Source organism: Pleurodeles waltl, chromosome 4_1, assembly GCF_031143425.1.
Source record: "Pleurodeles waltl isolate 20211129_DDA chromosome 4_1, aPleWal1.hap1.20221129, whole genome shotgun sequence".
In the NCBI taxonomy this organism is placed as follows: Eukaryota; Metazoa; Chordata; class Amphibia; order Caudata; family Salamandridae; genus Pleurodeles; species Pleurodeles waltl.
This window is the reverse complement of record NC_090442.1, coordinates 1007402806-1007422587: the sequence shown is the minus strand read 5'-3', so window position 1 is coordinate 1007422587 and position 19782 is coordinate 1007402806. Positions and strand designations below refer to the sequence as shown.

The window sequence follows — 19782 nt, the reverse complement described above, 5'->3', positions numbered from 1 at the left end:
ATACTTCTATATCATTAATGTGAGTTCCTTGGGCTTTTGCATCGTTCTATACCTTTGAGCTTTTTCTTCAGAATTTCAAATTTCAAGCTTCTACTACCATGCTGAGTTTGAATATTACCTATTTCGAGATGTGTGGTAACTGGAGGAGGAGATACTGAGCACAGAGTGGCTGTTTCCACCCAATATCTTTGCAGGGAGTGCCATGGGGAACTGCAGGCAGAACGCCGAACTACTGGGTCCATCACCACACTAGAGTCTTGATTTAAAGTCCTTTCCTGCAGGCATTTTCCTCCTGTTTTTAGCTGGAGGAAAATGGGCATAGGGTGACATTAAGCTTCAGTGTATGCATTCTCACACCCGGTAAAATTCATACTCATGTGCAGTGGTACTTCCAGCCCCATGTGGCTGCTTGGATCCCACAGATAAAGACATTTTTATTTTTGGCTGAAGATAAAGGTTAGTATATGCAGGGCCACAGGAATTATGTAGCAGGGAGAAAACAAATAATGAGGCAGGGTTGACCAAATTATGTGGCAAGAAAAGTCCAGTTATGAGTTTACAACGCCAATAGCTCTAACTCTAGCAAATGCGAGAACTATTGCATTGCAAATTCTTGGTATTAGTTCTTTTTTTTTATGGTTCATCGTAATTCTTTTAATTTTTTTCATTTAGCCTAAAGGTGGCAGTGTTGTACCATTCACGAGCATAGTTCTCTAAAGGCTTTTATGTATAAATGTTAGTTTTTTTTCTGTTTGTACTTTTTCATTAATGTATATTTAACTTGTTTTAATTGTTTTATTTCATTGACAAGGCCTCCTGGGCCAGCCACTAAACGTACATTGAATGCCATTCAATTTCCATATTCTAATTCCTAACCCTGAATTTTTGTTTACTTTGTTTTTGCATTTCACGATTTAAACATCTCAACATTTGTGTATCCTTTGGTAAATAAGCCGACATAAATACATCGACAGAGGTTTCACATACATCAACGCATACAAAGAGAGCAATATTCCTACAGACACTTGTGCGCACATAAACCATACATCTATAGACATAAACCTATGCTCATCGACCAAAATATTTATATCAACCAAAGAACACAGACCAACAGATATACAACACCCTTGCACAAAAGCCACCACCTAGAGGCACACAGACCATCAAAAATACAGCCACCACAATCCACACACCTCTACATTTCCAAGGACCCATGTACACATACCAACACACAATGGCCCACAGACAGATAGAACACATACACACTTATATACAGTCCCATACTGCATACATAGCCATGGAGCATGTAGAATGCTACCAGTGTGAGTAAGCGCATCACCACCCCACATAGCGGTTGAAAGCTCCTTATAAATCATGCAATGCAGTACATTACATCAACAGGAACACATAGTCAATCATAAATCAATCAATCACAAGCTTGTAGAGCGCACTACTCACCCATAGGGTCTCAAGGTGCTGAGGAGTGACCTCAGAGATCAGTCAAAGAGCCAGGTCTTGAGGTCCTTCTTGAACTGAGGCAGCGATGGTGACTGTCTGAGGTGTGGTAGTAGGGTGTTCCAGCCTTTTGCCGCCAGGTAAGAAAAAGATTTTCCTCCAGCCGAGGACATATTTATGCGGGGTACGTTGGCGAGTGACTGGTGGGACGAGTGGAGAGGTCTGGAGGGGGAGTACCAGTTGATGCGGCTGTTGAGGTAGTTGGGTCCATTGTTGTGGAGAGCTCTGTAGGCATGTACAAGGAGTTTGAAGTTGATCCTCTTCTCGATGGTGAGTCAGTGGAGGTTCTTCAGGTGTTCTGTGATGTGTTCTCAGCCGGGATGTCCAGGACAAGTCTGGCGGTGGCGTTCTGAATCTGGTCATGATGAGCGTTGAGTTGAGGATGATGCAGATGTTGCGGGCGTGGTCTATAGGGGTGGGGGTATGCAGAGTGTTGAGGGCCACCAGGAATCTTATCAGGCTGATGGTCAGGGTCCAAGGATGAGGATCTTGGTTTTGTCAGAGCTCAGCTTGAAGTGGCTTTCCCTCATCCAGGTGGCTACAACTTCTATCCCGTCTCTGAAATTCTTCCTGGCTGTTGATGGGTTTATTGGTCTGGGAGATGATCAGCTGGGTGTCATCTGCGTAGGAGATGAAATTCATCCTGTAGTTCCTGACGATGAGGGCGAGTGGGGTCATGTTGATGTTGAACAGCGTGGGGCTCAGCGACGATCCTTGGGGTACTCTACAGCTGATGTCGGTGGCTTCTGATCGATGAGGCGGGAGGCTGACTTTCTGTGTTCTTCCTGTTAGGAAAGAGTGAATCCAATGAAGTGCCTTGCCTTGTATGCCTGCTGCGTGGAGTCTAGCGCATAGTGTACGGTGAGATACTGTGTCGAAGACGGATGAGAGATCGAGAAGGATGAGGGCTGCTGTATATCCTTGCTGTATGTCCTTGGTGAAGGAGGGAGCAAGTGTGGTCTGTGGATGCAAGCAGGGATGTTTCGGTAAAGTGGTTGCTTCTGAATCCTGATTGGGAGAAGTCTAGGATGTTGTTGTCCTCGATGTGTTGGCATAGTTGAGTTTTGATTGCTTTCTCTACGACTTTAGCTGGAAAGGGTAGCAGCGAGATGGGGCGGTAGTTTTTGAGGTTGGCGGGTTGGCTGTGGGTTCTTTAGAAGTGGGCAAATCTCAGCTTGCTTTCAGTCTTTGGGGTAGGTTGCTGCTTCAAGGGAGGATTTGATGGTCTTGCAAAGTTCTGGAGCGATCTCGGTGCTGGCCTTGTAGAAGATGTAGTGTGGACAGGGGTTGGTCAGGGCTCCAGAGTGGATGCTGCTCATGATGGAGATGGTTTTGTCCATTGTGAGGGGGGTATAAGTGTGCAGGAGTCAGGGTGGTTCAGCAGAACCTGACTGGGGTGATGTTGGTGGGATCTGACAGTCTTGGGGTCCAGAGCTGTCGTAAATGTCCTTGATCTTTCTGTGGAAGAAGGTGGCCAGTCTGTCGCAGAGTTTCTGAGATGGAGGGATGTTGGTGGTCTGGGTTTGTGGTTTGGTGAATTCTTTGATGACATAGAATACTTCTTTAGTGTTGTGCGACGTGGAGTTGATGCTGTCCTGTATGGCATCCTTCCTGGTAGACCTGATCAGGGTGTGGTGGGATCTTGTGGTGTCTTTGCAGGTTGCCAGGTCTTGTGGGGATTTGCTGTTTCTCCACTTCTTCTCCAGCCTCCTGCATGAGTGCTTAGATTCCTGGAGTGTGGGGGTGAACCAGCTGGGTTTTTTGGAGCAGTGTTTCCCTGTGGTCGATCAGAGTGGGGCTAAGGTGTCAGCACAGTTAGTGATCCATTTGCAGATGTTCCAGGCTGACGTGTTGGCATCTGTTGTGTCAGGGGGAGGAGAGTTGCTGAGGAAGCTGATGAGTTGCTCCTCTGAGATCTGATTCCATCTTCCATAGGTGGGCGTGTTGAGTGTGTGCGGTATGGGTCGTGGAGATGTAAAAATGGATGCAGGGGTGGTCGGTCCAGTGTAGCGGGGTCGAGTAGCTGAGGGAGACGTTGCTGCTGGTGGAAAAAATGGGGTCAAGAGTGTGTCTGGTAGTGAGCGTTGGTGAACTAACCAGTTGCTTGAGCCCGATTTTGTCCAGGTTCTCGAGTATGGTTGAGGTGTTGTGGTCGCTGTGGTACTTGAAATGGAAGTTAAGGTCACCTAGGAGAAAGTAGTTGCTGGAGGTGAGTGTGTGGGGGGCTATGAGGTCAACAATGGCTTCACTGAACGCTGGTCATGGCCTGGGTGGTTTGTAGATGAGGGTGTCATGGGTGGTGGTCTATCCCTCTGTCTGTCATCAGACAGACAGATAGAGGGATAAGCAGGTAGACAGGTGAATGCCTAATTGGTGCTGGGGAGCTTTGGGGTATGTGTTCCTATACCATGCAGCCCTTCTGGAAGAAGTGATATTTAATGTGTACACAATAGTGCAGGGTATATGCACATTCAATCTTTTGTCTCTCCTTGACAAATCACTTCTACTGATCCATTGAAGATTGCACTTTCCATCCTTGTACTGCACCGCCATCTTTGCAATGACTAGTATGTAACAACATAGTGCACTCTGCATGTCCATTCTATCCTTGGCCTCGTTAGTATAATCATACATTGACAGTACTACTGTTAAGCACCTACCTCCCTCTCCGATTAATGCACATCTAATTTCGGCTTACCAAATCACGACATGTTCACGGCACAGCAGGTAACTAGTCCCCGGCTTTAGTTTGGCAAATCACAGTTATAATGTGTCACAGTCCACTTATGTCAAATGAAGACTACAATTTCTGCAATATGCTTATTTGGTCATTGAAATCCCAGGACTACGTAGACATATGCGGGTCATATAGAGTTTGGCGGAACGGGAGTGTAGTGTTGAGGGACGTTTAGCCCACATGTACCTGGACAGGAGGAGAGATCAGGGTGACACACCTGCATGCGTGGGCTCCAATGGTAAGGTCCAGAGTGGCGTAAGGGAGAAAGTAAAAGGCTGGACGGCCAAGAGGCAGAAACACCACCTTGGTCTATTGTTGTGTTTGCACACAGCATTTGCTGCACCGCAGACACTACAGTGGCAACGAGGCTGGCAGTAATCAACCCCATCCTAGCATGTTGCACGCTCTGCCTGCTACGCCTCGGAAGTGACACCTCTTCTTACCACAACTATATCTGTGGACCCCAGCTTCTGCCTCACCTTTCTTCTACAGGCCCAGTTACCGGGAGAACAGTCCACACCAGGGAAATGCTCTTTGCAGGACACAGTCCTCCTCCGGCACGAACATAACTGCCAAAGTTTTAGATCGCTATGTGTGACATTTGTAATTATCAGTGACATTTAAATGACTGTGAATGACACTTTCTCGCGAGCAAAGCTTAGTTGCCAATTTTCCAGATTGCTTTTGTGTGACATTTGCATGGTTTCATTGTACTTATGAGTGACACTGTACAGCCAAATGCGTGACAGTTCGAGTGTCACTTGTACTGCTTGTAATGCAATTTTAAAATGGTGACTTTCATATTCGCAATGCCTCCTCAGACGCAAATCAGGATTCAGTTCAGTTACTCTTTGTTTACACATATCCATGCTAACCCTCGCTGTCAGTGAATCAGCACCTGTCCTATAATGCTGCACATACCTACCATGAGCTTGGCAGCTGCCCCCCAGTGCATGGGTACTCTCTTTGGCCAAGTGGAAGATCTGGTACACGTGGTGGGGGGGGGGGGGTACAGAAGTGCTGGCACTCAATATCGGTGAGTAGAGGTCTATTTAACACACAAGTCTTAGACTGAACACTTCACAAGCCCACAAAGGCCTAAATGGTGCCTCTAGAAATAATATCAGTGGGGTCCAAATGCCAAGTGACTACAACTTCAAAGTAAAAAAAGAAAACGTTGCACTGAGTGAGTTTTGTTTACCAGTTTTATGCTGTTATCAGTAGAAATCCTTATCTATTTAATACTGAAGGAATTTGGTGAACTCACTCTGATGCCATTAGATGGCAGTGTCTGATTTTAAATGCTGAAAATGATAATTAAAATGGTACTTGATAGCAGCGAGCCATAGAACCTGTGATACAAAAATGAAATAATGTTGGTTGCGGGTGCAAGGCCAACTTTTGTCAATAATTATTCCTGCAGCTGTGGAGTCTCTCATGATCCAGACTGTGTCCATCAATTCTCTAAATGCGTGACTAATGCGTTTTAGTGAAGTGATGCGAACACCATCAATAAAATCTGTTAGTCTAACCTGTGTTTCGTGGTACTTGGCAGGGCTGTACAAACCCCGCCAGTGGCCAGCCACACTAATCCAGTCCACAGAGTCTCTACTGCCACATGACCATGGGCTCGAGGCCTGAAAGTGGACCCTGCTGTTCCTCCCTACTAGCGGTGACTTCATATAAACTGCAGTTGTCAAATTCCTCAATTGCGAGTCGCCCAGAAGCACATATGCACCTGTTGACCTGCCCAGCTGTCTGCCTTGTCGCAGGCAGAAAGGCCTGTGCCGAATCACAGTATTGCCACACCCCACATACACACGGCCTCTGCTCATTAGTCTCTCTGCAAACATTACAATTCACGTCCCCAAACCGGTACCCATCTGGCACATAACCCAGGGCCTTCATTCCACCCATCTAACCTCTCTCCCTAACAGGGTCTCCACCCACGCAAGCGGCCCAGAGAAAGACATGGTTGTGATGCTTGGAGTCCCAGAGGTACATTATGAGCCCCTTGTGCTGCTGTTGCACCACTTTCTGTGATGCAACAGTGGTGCAAACCTTGAACTTATGTCTATGAGGCCACATGCAAAGCCACTTTGAGTGGCTTTGAATTGCCTCATAGATATTGAATAAGGCAAGGTGCAAGGGTGTCTGCATTGGTGCTAGGCTGCCAAAATGGTGCTAGTGCAGTGAGAAAAGACAGGAATGCGCCGTATTGCTTAAATATATGGCACATTCCTGCCCTTTCCCTTAGCAGCGCAGAGCAGCAAGGTGACTTTCTGCACCTCCCTGCTCCAAAAGTCCATAAATATGGGCCCTACTTTGCAGTCATGGCCATTGAAGATGGCCCGTTGCTCCTCCACCTGGCAGGAGAAGAAGTGTATAATCTGTCAAAAAATGTCATGGAGATGAGCCCTCTAATCCACGCTGAAAGTGACCCTCACAGCCCACTTCGGGCCACTCTGTTATGTTATGTTATGTTATGTTATTTTTATTTGTACCGCGCACAGCTGCCCCAGCAAAGGGGCGTCCCGGCGCTCTCCAACCCAGACTTTGAGAGGATCCTTCTGCGACAAGCACACCATAACCCAGAGCAGTCGCTGCCAAGAGCTAGCCTGCACATGCACACTCCTAGACAAACAGAAATTAGAGAACAATTTTTCCAAGGCTGTGCATCATTGAAACTGTGTGAGTAGATCCTGCAACAATCAGGAAAGTCCATGCATGATGTCCTTACACTTGAATACTCAGACGAACTTTGAAAAGTACGGGCGTCCCACATGGAGGCAGCCCTCCAGCACGTGATCAAATCAGACCAGTCAACGTGTGTACCATGGGTCGTGCACTGGAAAAAAGAACAGGAAAGCCCCGGTCACCAGCAACCCTTGCAGATGGTATAGTGGACAGTTCCCCCTCAAAGGGAATGTTAGAATTTGGCAAGAAGTGCTTTGCATTTGGCAAACTAAACCAGATCTCAAAGGTTTTCTAGTTGATCCACAACCTCAGAGATACCCAAAGAAAAGGATACACATGATTGACACCCTAACAGAGGCCACGGAGGACAGTGACATGGATTTTGATGATGACCAGGAGGGAACCATCCACATTGTCCAAATGTTGAACCGCGCGACAAACAAGCCAAATTAACCCCCATGTGTTGAATCCTGATACAAAGACAACTATTGGCAGCCCTAACTGACACCAGAGCATCCATCAACCTCATATCACAGAAACTATGAAGATGACCTGAGTCTGAGTTTATGCTTTTGGAACCCACAGACCCCTTCCACTAGCTGGAGTTTTCATGGCAGACATCTACCACGAAGATCATACATCACAAGAAAAGGGACTGGGTTTCTACTCAGTTGCCACATGCAGAAGAACTCCACCCAGTACACTTTGCCGTCAGCATCTACACGACCGGGATAACATCACTGGTAGAAGAGTTAGTGCCACTTTTCAGAGGAATACAATGCCTAAAAGGGAAGATGTTGCACTGCCACATTGACCTGCCGAATAAACCAGTTTTCCTTCACCACCAACATGTCTCATCCCTTCTCTGCCTCCAGGTGAAGCAGGAGCAGAGAAAACTGGAATGCATCAACATCACTAAGAGGGTGGATGTACTCACACCCTGTGTGTCCCCAATCATAGTGGCAAAGAAGCTGAAGGAACCTGGAGAAGTCAGGATCTCCATGAACATGCATATCCCATACCTCACCATCAAGAGGGAGTGCAACCTAACCCTCACAGTGGATGATATAGTGAACAAACTGACAGAGTGACAGTGGTTCTCAACAATGGACCTGAAGTTGGAGTACCATAAGATTTTACTCGACCCCAAGTCACAGCATGTCACAACATTCTCAACGCATGTTAGACAATGACGATATAAGTGGCTCAATTTTGGTATCTTGAGTGCCACCATGGTCTTCTAAGGGATCATCTGGGAGGTGCTGGCCTGCCTACTAGGCATCCTGAATGTCAATGACAACATCCTGCTACATAGCTCAACTCTGGAAGAACACCTTGTAAGTCTTAGGGCCATATTGCGCAGACTCTAAAACAGTGGACTAACACTACATCAAGAGAAGTGCGAGTTCCTAAAACAGGACATCAGTTTCTTTAGATACCAGCTCTCTGCACTGGGAGTTGCACTCCAACCAGCCAAAGTCAATGATATGTGATCATCTTCTGCCCCGTTCATCTTCTGCCCCGTCGTCTGTGACACAGGTCCAAGGTTTCCTCAGGATGATCACCTACTGTGGGAGATTCATTCAGAACCTGACCTCTCTCACGGCACCAAGGTGCGCCCTCACAAAAACATTCATGCAATGGGTCTGATGGCCCAAGCCGAAACATGCATTCCAAGGACACAAAGAAGTGTTTGTCGGAGGAGACCATGCTAGCATACTTTGACCCCAAAAAGAACTCAGAGCAGTCTGTAGATGCCAGCCCCATGGGATATGGCACCCTGCTGTCTCAAAAACAAACCTACGGAGAATGGATGCCTGTAGTGTACATAAGCCACATCAACAGATTAGAGGTACTCCCATATAGAGAAGGAATTGCCATCCACTGGGGATGCAGGCACCACGACCTATAACTTGCATGTTTCACCCCTTTACAGTACAGACAGATTATAAATTGTTCATTCCACTATGACGAGTGTTAGCTTCTAAACCATCCCCTAGGATAGACAAGGGGGTACTATAACTCCAAGGCTACCAATTTACAATGGAGCACAAGGGTTGCAAACCCCAGATGACTACTTCTCAAGGCATACCCGGCTAGCCACCTGCAAAGAGGAAGAGATCGCATGAGACACTGTGAGTTCTTGCGAACAATCTTGGATCGCACATGACCCCTACCAGTGTCATTTTCAGACATTGTAGAAGCCACAAGGTTCGATGACTGCCTCCAACTGACCATCACCACATTCATGCCTGGTACCTGGATAATCTCACAACGAATGCCACCCAAAAATCAGAAGACGTTTGACAGACATTGCATTTGCTATACCGTTTGAAGCACACACTTACCATCACAGAAGAAGGGTGCCTGATGTGGTGGACAGGAAAAGTGGTCTCTAAGAGCTTAACACAACAGGCAATTTAGGTGACCCACAACTCACCCCAAAAGCCAGGCTGTGAAGCTAAGAGTGGTTCCACAAACTAGACAAGCTCATGGAGAGGACCAGCAGAGGCTGCAAATCATGCCGGGTAACATGGAACCCAGAACTCCCAGTCCCAGTCATTACGGAAGAGATTCCTTTGAAACATTCCAGATGGGCAGCACATGCTCATCATCCTTGACAACTATTCTAAATACCCAGAGGCCGAGATTGTAACCCACTGACAATGGGATCTTATTCAATGGGCAGGAGTGGTCTGAATGTCTCCAATCCCGTCTCCACAGAGCAGCAGGATTATGACACAGTGGCCTCAGGTGAACGGGGAGAATGTTCATGTGAACCCTAATAAAGATGATGCACATTGCAGAGGCATTGGCAAAGAGTGTAGAGGGAGCCATATACACTTTCCTGACAGTGTACATGATGACTTTAAATGCAACTACAGAGCTAGGACCCAGCCGGCTTTGCCTAGGGCGAGCTGTGACTGACACCATCGCACACCATCTAGCGTGGGCCAAGAGCCCCTCACCGGTCAACTTCTTTCTCGCCAGGTGGACTCACCAGAATGTCTCAGCCATCCAACGTGATAAACAACAACAGCTGCAAATTGCAGTCCAGGTGTTTGTAAAAGAACGTCACCCTGGTGGCAAGTTCTGACTACTGTTTGAGTCAGACCCATGGATCGTCACCAGAATCAAACAGGCAATCATATTTCCCTGGAGAGAAGGGGAAGTGGTTACCAGAATCATCTCATTCTTCAGGCAGGTCTGGTATTCAACTAACAACCATCTGCCCATGACCAACAACCTCGATCTCACTGGAGAGGAGGGCCAGGAGACAGTTCAGATCATCACAAAAATCAACTCTCTAGGCCAGAACTGCCATCAACAGCTGAAGTATGAGAACTACCACTAGCTGGAGGGAGTACAGAGCGAGACCAAAACCCAATATGAAACAGTCTCACACCGGCGTCGTTCCAGCGAGGTGGTTCTATGAGGTACATACTGAGATCTAACCCACACCCTTGCAGCAGTTCCAAGACTTTGTGCTGAAGTGATAAACATCAAGTCCGGCCTGTGAACTCCAGCAGAACTACGTCTGTTTATGTCCGTTAGTGTTTGATGTCATGTTTTCCATTTTCTGTGTATGTTTTGTTTTGTTTACAGTTGAGAAGGAATGTAGTGTTGTGGGACGTTTAGCCCATGTGGACAGGGAAAGGAGGAGCGATCTGGGTCGCACCTACATGTGCTGGCCAAATGGCCCTCTTTATGTAATAAGGAGCATACTTGTGCTGAAGTATTCCCTCTGGGTACCAGGAGTGATGACCTGAACAGAAGCGCAAATCCATGTGGAGCCCAGGGTGCAGAGGGAGGGATTACATTTTGAGCCAGACCTTGGAGGGAGCAGGTTAATCTTTGGGGTGGGGCAGGTATATTGTTGGGGGAGCTATCAGAGGCAGAGAATCTTGCTTTACCTGATGCCTCTAGCCCTTAGAAGCTACCACCCATTGCCATCCACCTTAGTCATGTTCAAGCAACCAATGCATGCAGGCCATGGTGTTGTCTAGAGCTGCCAGTCAGTGGGAACTGTCATGATATCTCCAGCAGGTAGGTGCTGCCACCAGGTACAGAGCAGGGTCACGCTTGGTGCCAGAGAGCACCACAGATGCTACAACCCTACATGGAAGCGCATGTGAAGTGGCGTGGTAGTGTATTTCACCTCTCCCACACCTCACACAGTTTATTCACGAGGGACTGTGGCAGGCATTTTCCAGAGATGAGTGCTTGAATCTTTGTGGCCACTCATAAAAATGCTATACAATCATATGGGCATACGTAAAAGGAAAAACTCCATACATCATGTCTGACACTTACACTAAGCCAGTATTCCAGGCAAAAACAGCATCATCTTAAGTAATTAAGCGATTGGGGAGCAGTTAATTTGGAATTGTAAAACATTTCCATACTGTACCTTGGTCCATTGTCCTGGTCCAGATGTGCTTGGCAATGATGACTGAAACCAACCCTTACATTTGCCATGTTAAAGGGCACATCACAATGGTACTTTTTTATCTTTGGGTTAAAAACAGGATTCAAGTGCAACTTTGGAATGGTACAGATCTGCCAGATATGAGATAAGGTTTCTTTGTCTGTTTTAAAACAGAATAAAATAAAAAAGCAAGCTGTTAATAGATAAACAAGTAGCACAGTGTGTACTGGTTATACACACTTCACAATACATGTTCTACAACGCATGAGGTAAAGCACGTGCTATGTTGTGAAGACCACACAGTAGTTACTCTACAGGTTAAGCTGCACAGTACACACCGCAGGCAACATGCTGTAGATTATGTGCTGCACAAGACTGCTGTACATTGCATCCTGCACAGTGTATACTGCAGAGGAATGTTTGTATTTTTAGAGGTGTTGCATTGGACACCAGTGGCGTGCTATGCAATCCAGAGTGCCGAAGGAGAAAAGAATTTAACAAGAAACCAAATTATGTGCCAGGGTTTACTAAATTATTTTGACATTTTTGCTGTAGAGTATGTGCTGCACAAGACTGCTGTACATGGCATCCTGCACAGTATATAACGCAGAGGAATTTTTATATTTATTTACATATTTTAGAGGTGCTGCATAGGACACCACTGGGTTGTAGTGCTTTGCAAACTGGACTGCGGAAGGAGAAAAGAACTTAGCAAGAAACCAAAATATGTGGCAGGGTTTACTAAATTAAGGTATTATGTAACTTTTACACATGTTAACACTATCTGAGCAAAGGCTTAACCTTATAAGTACCAGTTTGACGAACAAATGCAGCAATAAACAACAGGAAGAGGACTAGTGCGAAGGGCCTTCTGATCTCCAGCAAACTTGTGTTGCTGTGTTTTTTTGTAACTTTTGGTCTGTTTGAGCTAAAAACATTTTTTTTATGAAAATCTGCTGGTTATGCAGCAAATAATGGATTATATAGCAAATGCATCAAATCCGTAGTTATGCCTTAAAAACAGCCCCAAGATGTCATAATTACAATGCCCCCCGTTTACAGTTCACCCCCTTTGACAAATCCTAGGGCTAGAAAATTAGACATCGTGATAATCCTTGCTATACCTTTTTAGAAGGGTTTTACAGATTTAGATGTCTGCCAGGCACCTATCATTAATAAGTATCATCTTATATAAATACTGAAGTGGCTGACCCATTACCCTACTGTTGTGTGCTGGCATGGAAGGAAACAGAATGCGAATGACAATCAAACAGCCAATGACTGAGGAATGGTGAGAATACATTTTGAATAACTTTGTAATATCGTTCAATACTGCCATTGAGGGGTTCTGGTGACGTTTGCAAACACGAGGTATATAAAGATATAGATATATATATAGATATACACGCGCACACAAACACACACCTATACACCTGTGTGTGTGTATATTTTATTGCACAAAATGCAGTTGGATGGGAGTACAGATTTCATCATCATAATGATAGCCCCAAACCACTCTGCAGAGCTTTAACATTGTCATGGTTACTAGGATTATGTGGCATGGAAGACTAACTGGGGCAAAGTTATATAAATGATGTAGCAAAAAATGTGAACGGTGCAGCACATGCTCTGTCAGTAATCATTTGAGATTGAAACTTTTTTGATAAAATCTGCAAATTTAGCAAATTATGTGGCAAATCACATATCAAATGCAGTAAATACATATTTATGTGGTAAGTGCTGAAGCCAGAGACTCCACTTACTCTCACCATTGCCCCTTGTTTTATTAGCAATGTATTGAACAAAGTATAAACGTTCTAAATCAAATCAGTGCCCATTATTAGCTGTACTTTGAAGACAACATCTTTTTCAAGCTAACTGCCCCAAAATGAACATGTAACATAGAAAATATAAAACAAATAACCTGTATAACATGGTCTGATATTGCCACCTTGGGTTCTGACAACATTTACAATCAGCTCAGCATTCAACCTCATAATTTGAAAATGTCACCAGACCTCTCAATGGCTGTATTGAACCATATTACATAGTTATTCATGTGACTGTCATTTACATTCTATTTCCTCCCATGACAGCATACAGCAGTTGGGCAATGGGTCAGCCACTTCAATTAATGGCGTTATTGCCCTTTGAGTGATTTTTCCTGATGGCAGCTGCTGAACCGCCTTAAAATGAGTTTGTTTGGGTGTGAGTACTGGTAGGACAGAGCTTTAGTTTTCCATTGGCTCCTTTGATAGGTCACCTTTTGTTTCTTTTGCTTTTTTTTTTTTTTTTTTTTAGAGCAAGAAGGATGCTCGGGTTCTGCTATTCCATCTGCTGTAGGCGACATCCCATTCTGGCATCCATCTCAGTGTGTTATTATCCATAGTGTATCATTGTTTTTCCGCTCCAAGGTGGCCAATGTACTGCCTTTAAATGTTGTGGCTACTTTGAAATTTTAAAACAATGATACACTGTGTACAATAGCACTGCAAGATGGTTGCCGACTGTAAGGTTTAATTTTACTTTTATTGAAAGCATAAGTGGGCCACGTTTCGACATGGTTTTTTGTACTGTCTTTTATCTTGCATGTGCCTGTTGGGAAACAATATATATATATATTTATATATATATATATATGAGAGAGAGAGAGAGAGAGATAGAGAGAGAGAGAGAACACTGTTTAAGTAGTTTTGAACAAGTGTATCAAAAAACTAAAAGTGCAGTTATTTTTGCCTCAGTCCGCATTATAACCTTACCTACTATCAAAGCACATGTGGGGTTAGAACAGTGAATGCACACTATATTTTAGGTATGTTATGTTGTGTGTGTGTGTGGTGTGCATGTATAAACCATGTTCTGAAGACCAGATTGGTTTTCGTTGCATGGCTAAATCTCAGTCAGTAGGTAGATACATGCAAGAGTGAGTGACAGAGTCCATTCTTGAAGAGCCAATAAAGGCCTAAAAATCACCGGCGATGGCATTTCCAAAGCTTGTTTTTAGATCTGGCTTGTGAGTGTAGCTATAAAAATATACAAAGATTGGGCTTTGGCTTCACCCACAGGAGTATTTCGCTCTCACCTCATGCTACTGTTCATTTGATCTATCATTTCACCTTCCTGGAAGTGGTTCCATGTGAAAGCATGAGGGAATGTTTTACATCTGAAACGTACACTAAGTCATCACTATGTCTGTCACATTCATTTCTGTATCTCCTAAATGCATTCTATACAGAGAGCAATCATTTTTTTTAATTATTCTTCCAGCAACGGGGCAGGTTATACTGTGATTACAAAAAGAGAAATGTGAAGAATATGTGTAACTTTAGCCAAAGTTTGACGTTTGCAGGTCATTCTGGGGCAGAAAACATAGTGGGGTCCACATAAGGCACACCCCATTAAACTCCCCAGTGTGTCTAGTATTTAGAAATACCTGGCTTTTTGTAGCTTTCTGTGGGTGGCGACTTAGCCCAAGCCTAAATACTGTTGCTTCCAATATTTCCAAAACGGGTTGGTGTTAATGGTGAAAATTTGATGTCTCCATATTGAGTTTTGGCGCCTTTACTGTCTCAGGCCCCAGGCCTACCAACACAAGTCAGGCACCATTTTCATTGAGCACAGTGTGGAACATATATTAGTATCACATTCAGTATTATCAATTGAACGTATCTCCATTATTGGCTTCCAAACTTAAGCCAGTCTGCAAGAAAGAACACATTGTGCAAAATGCCTTCTGAATCAAATTATAATACGGTAACCTCAAATACAAAGTTGTACAAACACCACTATTGCTAAACTCACCATCTTGGGAACATTTCAAAAGTGCGTAAGCTTCCTTCACACCCATTTTCCATTTATCAGCTTTTGTCACATGAATCGAGACATGTCCAGTACACAATGAAAAATCATTACTAGCTGCAGCTGGCTTTTTGGCTTTGGGTATTCTGTGTTTTGGACAACCAACAAACACAACATATCCCTGTATTCCTGGAGAAGTGTCTGATCGACATAATAGTATATTACGTTTGTAAATCAGTTAGTAGGGCTAAACATTACAGGAGAAAATGTTGTCATCTATTTCCATTTTCTCCTATTCTTTTATATTATTTTTTATTTCAATGATAAGTTTTTTGAGTGAACCTGAAACAATTTACACAATTGACCCCCTGCTGAATTCTGAATTTTGTCTAGTTTTCAGACATGTATAGCTTTCTGGGTTCACTGATGGGGTTCACAGCTGTTTCCACCAAAAACTGCAAGTAAGTTGAAACCACAAAAAAACAGGAAAAAAAGACTGCCACATAAGAAAATGCAAAAACTCTGGTAAAAATATGTATAAGTGTGGTGGTTTCTGAAAGCTAGAAAGATGATGATGTTAGCACAGCAAACCTTTTATGGATGCTATTTCTCGAAGAAAAAATATGCTTTCATGCTTAGACCCTTTTTTATCATTTTTCTAAAAAAACAAAACTTTGCTATATTTTGGTTATTTTCTTTATTTCCTCCAGCTGAATCCACAAAGGTTTGGTATCATTAAAAAAATGTCCAACAATGTGGGGGGGAAATGAAGTAAATTTGGTCTAGATAATACCTTTTGTGGAAAGAAGTTCTGAAAGGTTAATCACAAAGAAACCTTGGCCCAAATTTAAGGATGGCCTTGCACCATCTAATGCCACATTAGCATCATTTTTTCTGACGCTAATGTGAAGTTAGATTGCCAAAAACGCTGCGCCATATCTACAAAGTGGTGCAATGCATGCATTGCACCACATTGTGACCCTTTGCACCACATTATGCATGCGCCATGCATAATGTATGCAAAGGGGGTGTTCCAGCACAAGGAGGCCCACAAAAATGGGGCAATGAAATCTACAAGATTTCATTGCCCCATTTTTGGCATCACTTTTAACGCCTGATGAAAGCAGGCGTTAAAAGTACGTACCCATTGGAATCAATGGGCCTCCTTGCACTTTGCTCCACTAGTATCAGAATGTTTGATGCTAGTGGAGCAAAGCGCTGCAATAGCGTCAAAAAAGTTGACGCTATTGTTTCTAATTCCGCTATGGTGTGCCGTATTTTAAATACAGTGCACACATGGTGGCACTAGGGGGGCACAGGGGACGGAAGAAAAGTGGTGCTGCACAATGTGAAGCGCCACTTTTCTTAAATCTGGGCCCAAATACCAAAACAGGCATTGGCAAAGCCATTCTGTTTGGCATTAGTTCCCAGCAGTTTGGCTGTGCCAGTGCTTGCTTTGTTTCAATCAATCAATCAATGATTTCTAAAGCGCGGCGTATCCCCTGTGAGGTTCTCAAGGTGCTGGTCACTCGCTGCTTTGTAGAGATCTATTCATTCGAAGAGCCAGAACCTGAGTTTTTTCCTGAATTGCCAGACTGATGGGGCAGTGCAGGAGAAGGTTGTTCCAGGCTTTGGCTGCCAGATATGAAAAGGATCGTCCTCCACTGCTGTCCAGGTGAATCTCGGTGGGGGTAGGGGGTATAGGGGGTGTTGTGAGGAAAAGGGAGGCAGATCGTAGGTGTCTGGTCGGTTGGTGGAAGGTCATGACTTTGTTGATGTATACCCGTCCTTCGTTGTGCAGGGCTTAACTGGCATCTCTTCTGAATCAGGAGCCAGTGTAGCTTCTTTAGGTGGTGTGTGATATGGGTTCATCTGGGGAGGTCAAGGATGAGTCTTGCCACTGAGTTTTGTATTGTATGTAGTCTCTTCAGGAGGCGTGCGGTAACTCCAATGCAGAGTGTGTTAACATTAGTGTAGACTTCTGGAGGCGAGGGCCTGACAGACCTTCTGATGTTGACTGGAAGCCACGTAAAGATGTTGCTGAGCATGCATAGGATGTGGAAGAAGGTGGTGAGACTGCATTTATCTGTTTCTTCATAGCTGGCTGCCCAAGAGGATGCTGAGGTTGCAGGTGTGAACTGTCAGGCGGGATGGGCTGAGCTCCACAGGGCATTATGCGGAGTTCCATGGCAAGATGTTGTTACCAAATGTGAGAAAGTAGCCTCTTTCTAGCCTTGTTACCCCCACTTTTGGCCTGTTTGTGAGTGTATGTCAGGGTGTTTTCACTGTCTCACTGGGATCCTGCTAGCCAGGGCCCAGTGCTCATAGTGAAAACCCTATGTTTTCAGTATGTTTGTTATGTGTCACTGGGACCCTGCTAGTCAGGACCCCAGTGCTCATAAGTTTGTGGCCTATATGAATGTGTTACCTGTGTAGTGACTAACTGTCTCACTGAGGCTCTGCTAATCAGAACCTCAGTGGTTATGCTCTCTCATTTCTTTCCAAATTGTCACTAACAGGCTAGTGACCAATTTTACCAATTTACATTGGCTTACTGGAACACCCTTATAATTCCCTAGTATATGGTACTGAGGTACCCAGGGTATTGGGGTTCCAGGAGATCCCTATGGGCTGCAGCATTTCTTTTGACACCCATAGGGAGCTCTGACAATTCTTACACAGGCCTGCCACTGCAGCCTGAGTGAAATAACGTCCACGTTATTTCACAGCCATTTTACACTGCACTTAAGTAACTTATAAGTCACCTATATGTCTAACCTTTACCTGGTAAAGGTTGGGTGCTAAGTTACTTAGTGTGAGGGCACCCTGGCACTAGCCAAGGTGCCCCCACATTGTTCAGGGCCAATTCCCCGGACTTTGTGAGTGCGGGGACACCATTACACGCGTGCACTACATATAGGTCACTACCTATATGTAGCTTCACAATGGTAACTCCGAATATGGCCATGTAATATGTCTATGATCATGGAATTGCCCCCTCTATACCATCCTGGCATAGTTGGCACAATCCCATGATCCCAGTGGTCTGTAGCACAGACCCTGGTACTGCCAAACTGCCTTTCCCGGGGTTTCACTGCAGCTGCTGCTGCTGCCAACCCCTCAGACAGGCATCTGCCCTCCTGGGGTCCAGCCAGGCCTGGCCCAGGATGGCAGAACAAAGGACTTCCTCTGAAAGAGGGTGTTACACCCTCTCCCTTTGGAAAATGGTGTGAAGGCAGGGGAGGAGTAGCCTCCCCCGGCCTCTGGAAATGCTTTCATGGGCACATTTGGTGCCCATTTCTGCATAAGCCAGTCTACACCGGTTCAGGGACCCCTTAGCCCTGCTCTGGTGCGAAACTGGACAAAGGAAAGGGGAGTGACCACTCCCCTGACCTGTACCTCCCCTGGGAGGTGCCCAGAGCTCCTCCAGTGTGCTCCAGACCTCTGCCATCTTGGAAACAGAGGTGCTGCTGGCACACTGGACTGCTCTGAGTGGCCAGTGCCATCAGGTGACGTCAGAGACTCCTCCTGATAGGCTCCTTCAGGTGTTGCTAGCCTATTCTCTCTCCTAGGTAGCCAAACCCTCTTTTCTGGCTATTTAGGGTCTCTGCCTCTTGGGATTCCTTAGATAACGAATGCAAGAGCTCATTCGAGTTCCTCTGCATCTCTCTCTTCACCTTCTGCCAAGGAATCGACTGCTGACCGCGCTGGAAGCCTGCAAAACTGCAACATAGTAGCAAAGACGACTACTGCAACTCTGTAACGCTGATCCTGCCGCCTTCTCGACTGTTTTCCTGGTGGTGCATGCTGTGGGGGTAGTCTGCCTCCTCTCTGCACTAGAAGCTCCGAAGAAATCTCCTGTGGGTCGACGGAATCGTCCCCCTGCAACCGCAGGCACCAAAGAACTGCATCACCGGTACCTTGGGTCTCCTCTCAGCACGACGAGCGAGGTCCCTTGAATCCAGCAACTCTGTCCAAGTGACTCCCACAGTCCAGTGACTCTTCAGTCCAAGTTTGGTGGAGGTAAGTCCTTGCCTCACCTCGCTGGGCTGCATTGCTGGGAAACGCGACTTTTGCAGCTACTCCGGCCTCCGTGCACTTCCGGCAGAAATCCTTTGTGCACAGTCCAGCCTGGGTCCACAGCACTCTAACCTGCATTGCACGACCTTCTAAGTTGTTCTCCGGCGACGTGGGACTCCTTTGTGCGACTTCGGGTGAGCACTGTTTCACGCATCCTCGTAGTGCCTGTTTCTGGCACTTCTGCGGGTGCTGCCTGCTGCTGAGAGGGCTCCTTGTCTTGCTCGATGTCCCCTCTGTCTCCTGACGCAATTTGCGACATCCTGGTCCCTCCTGGGCCACAGCAGCGTCCAAAAACCCTTACCGCATGATTTGCAGCTAGCAAGGCTTGTTGGCGGTCTTTCGGCGGGAAAACACTTCTGCACGACTCTCCACGGCGTGAGGGATCCGTCCTCCAAAGGGGAAGTCTCTAGCCCTTGTCGTTCCTGCAGAAACCTAAGCTTCTACAGTCCAGTAGCAGCTTCTTTGGACCCACAGCTGGCATTTCCTGGGCATCTGCCCATCTCCGACTTGCTTGTGACTTTTGGAC

The 19782-nt window shown here is 45.6% G+C and overlaps 1 protein-coding gene across 2 annotated transcripts in view; it reads right to left on the bottom strand.

Moving 5' to 3' along the window:
- The window catches only part of CPED1 (cadherin like and PC-esterase domain containing 1), a 297241-nt gene that overhangs the window by 178314 nt on the left and 99145 nt on the right, over window positions 1-19782 (bottom strand). For both annotated transcript variants that reach the window (XM_069229864.1, XM_069229865.1), the window contains exon 6: window positions 11361-11538. In XM_069229864.1, the coding sequence (XP_069085965.1) occupies window positions 11361-11538 (178 nt within the window). The remainder of the gene's footprint in view (window positions 1-11360; window positions 11539-19782) is intronic.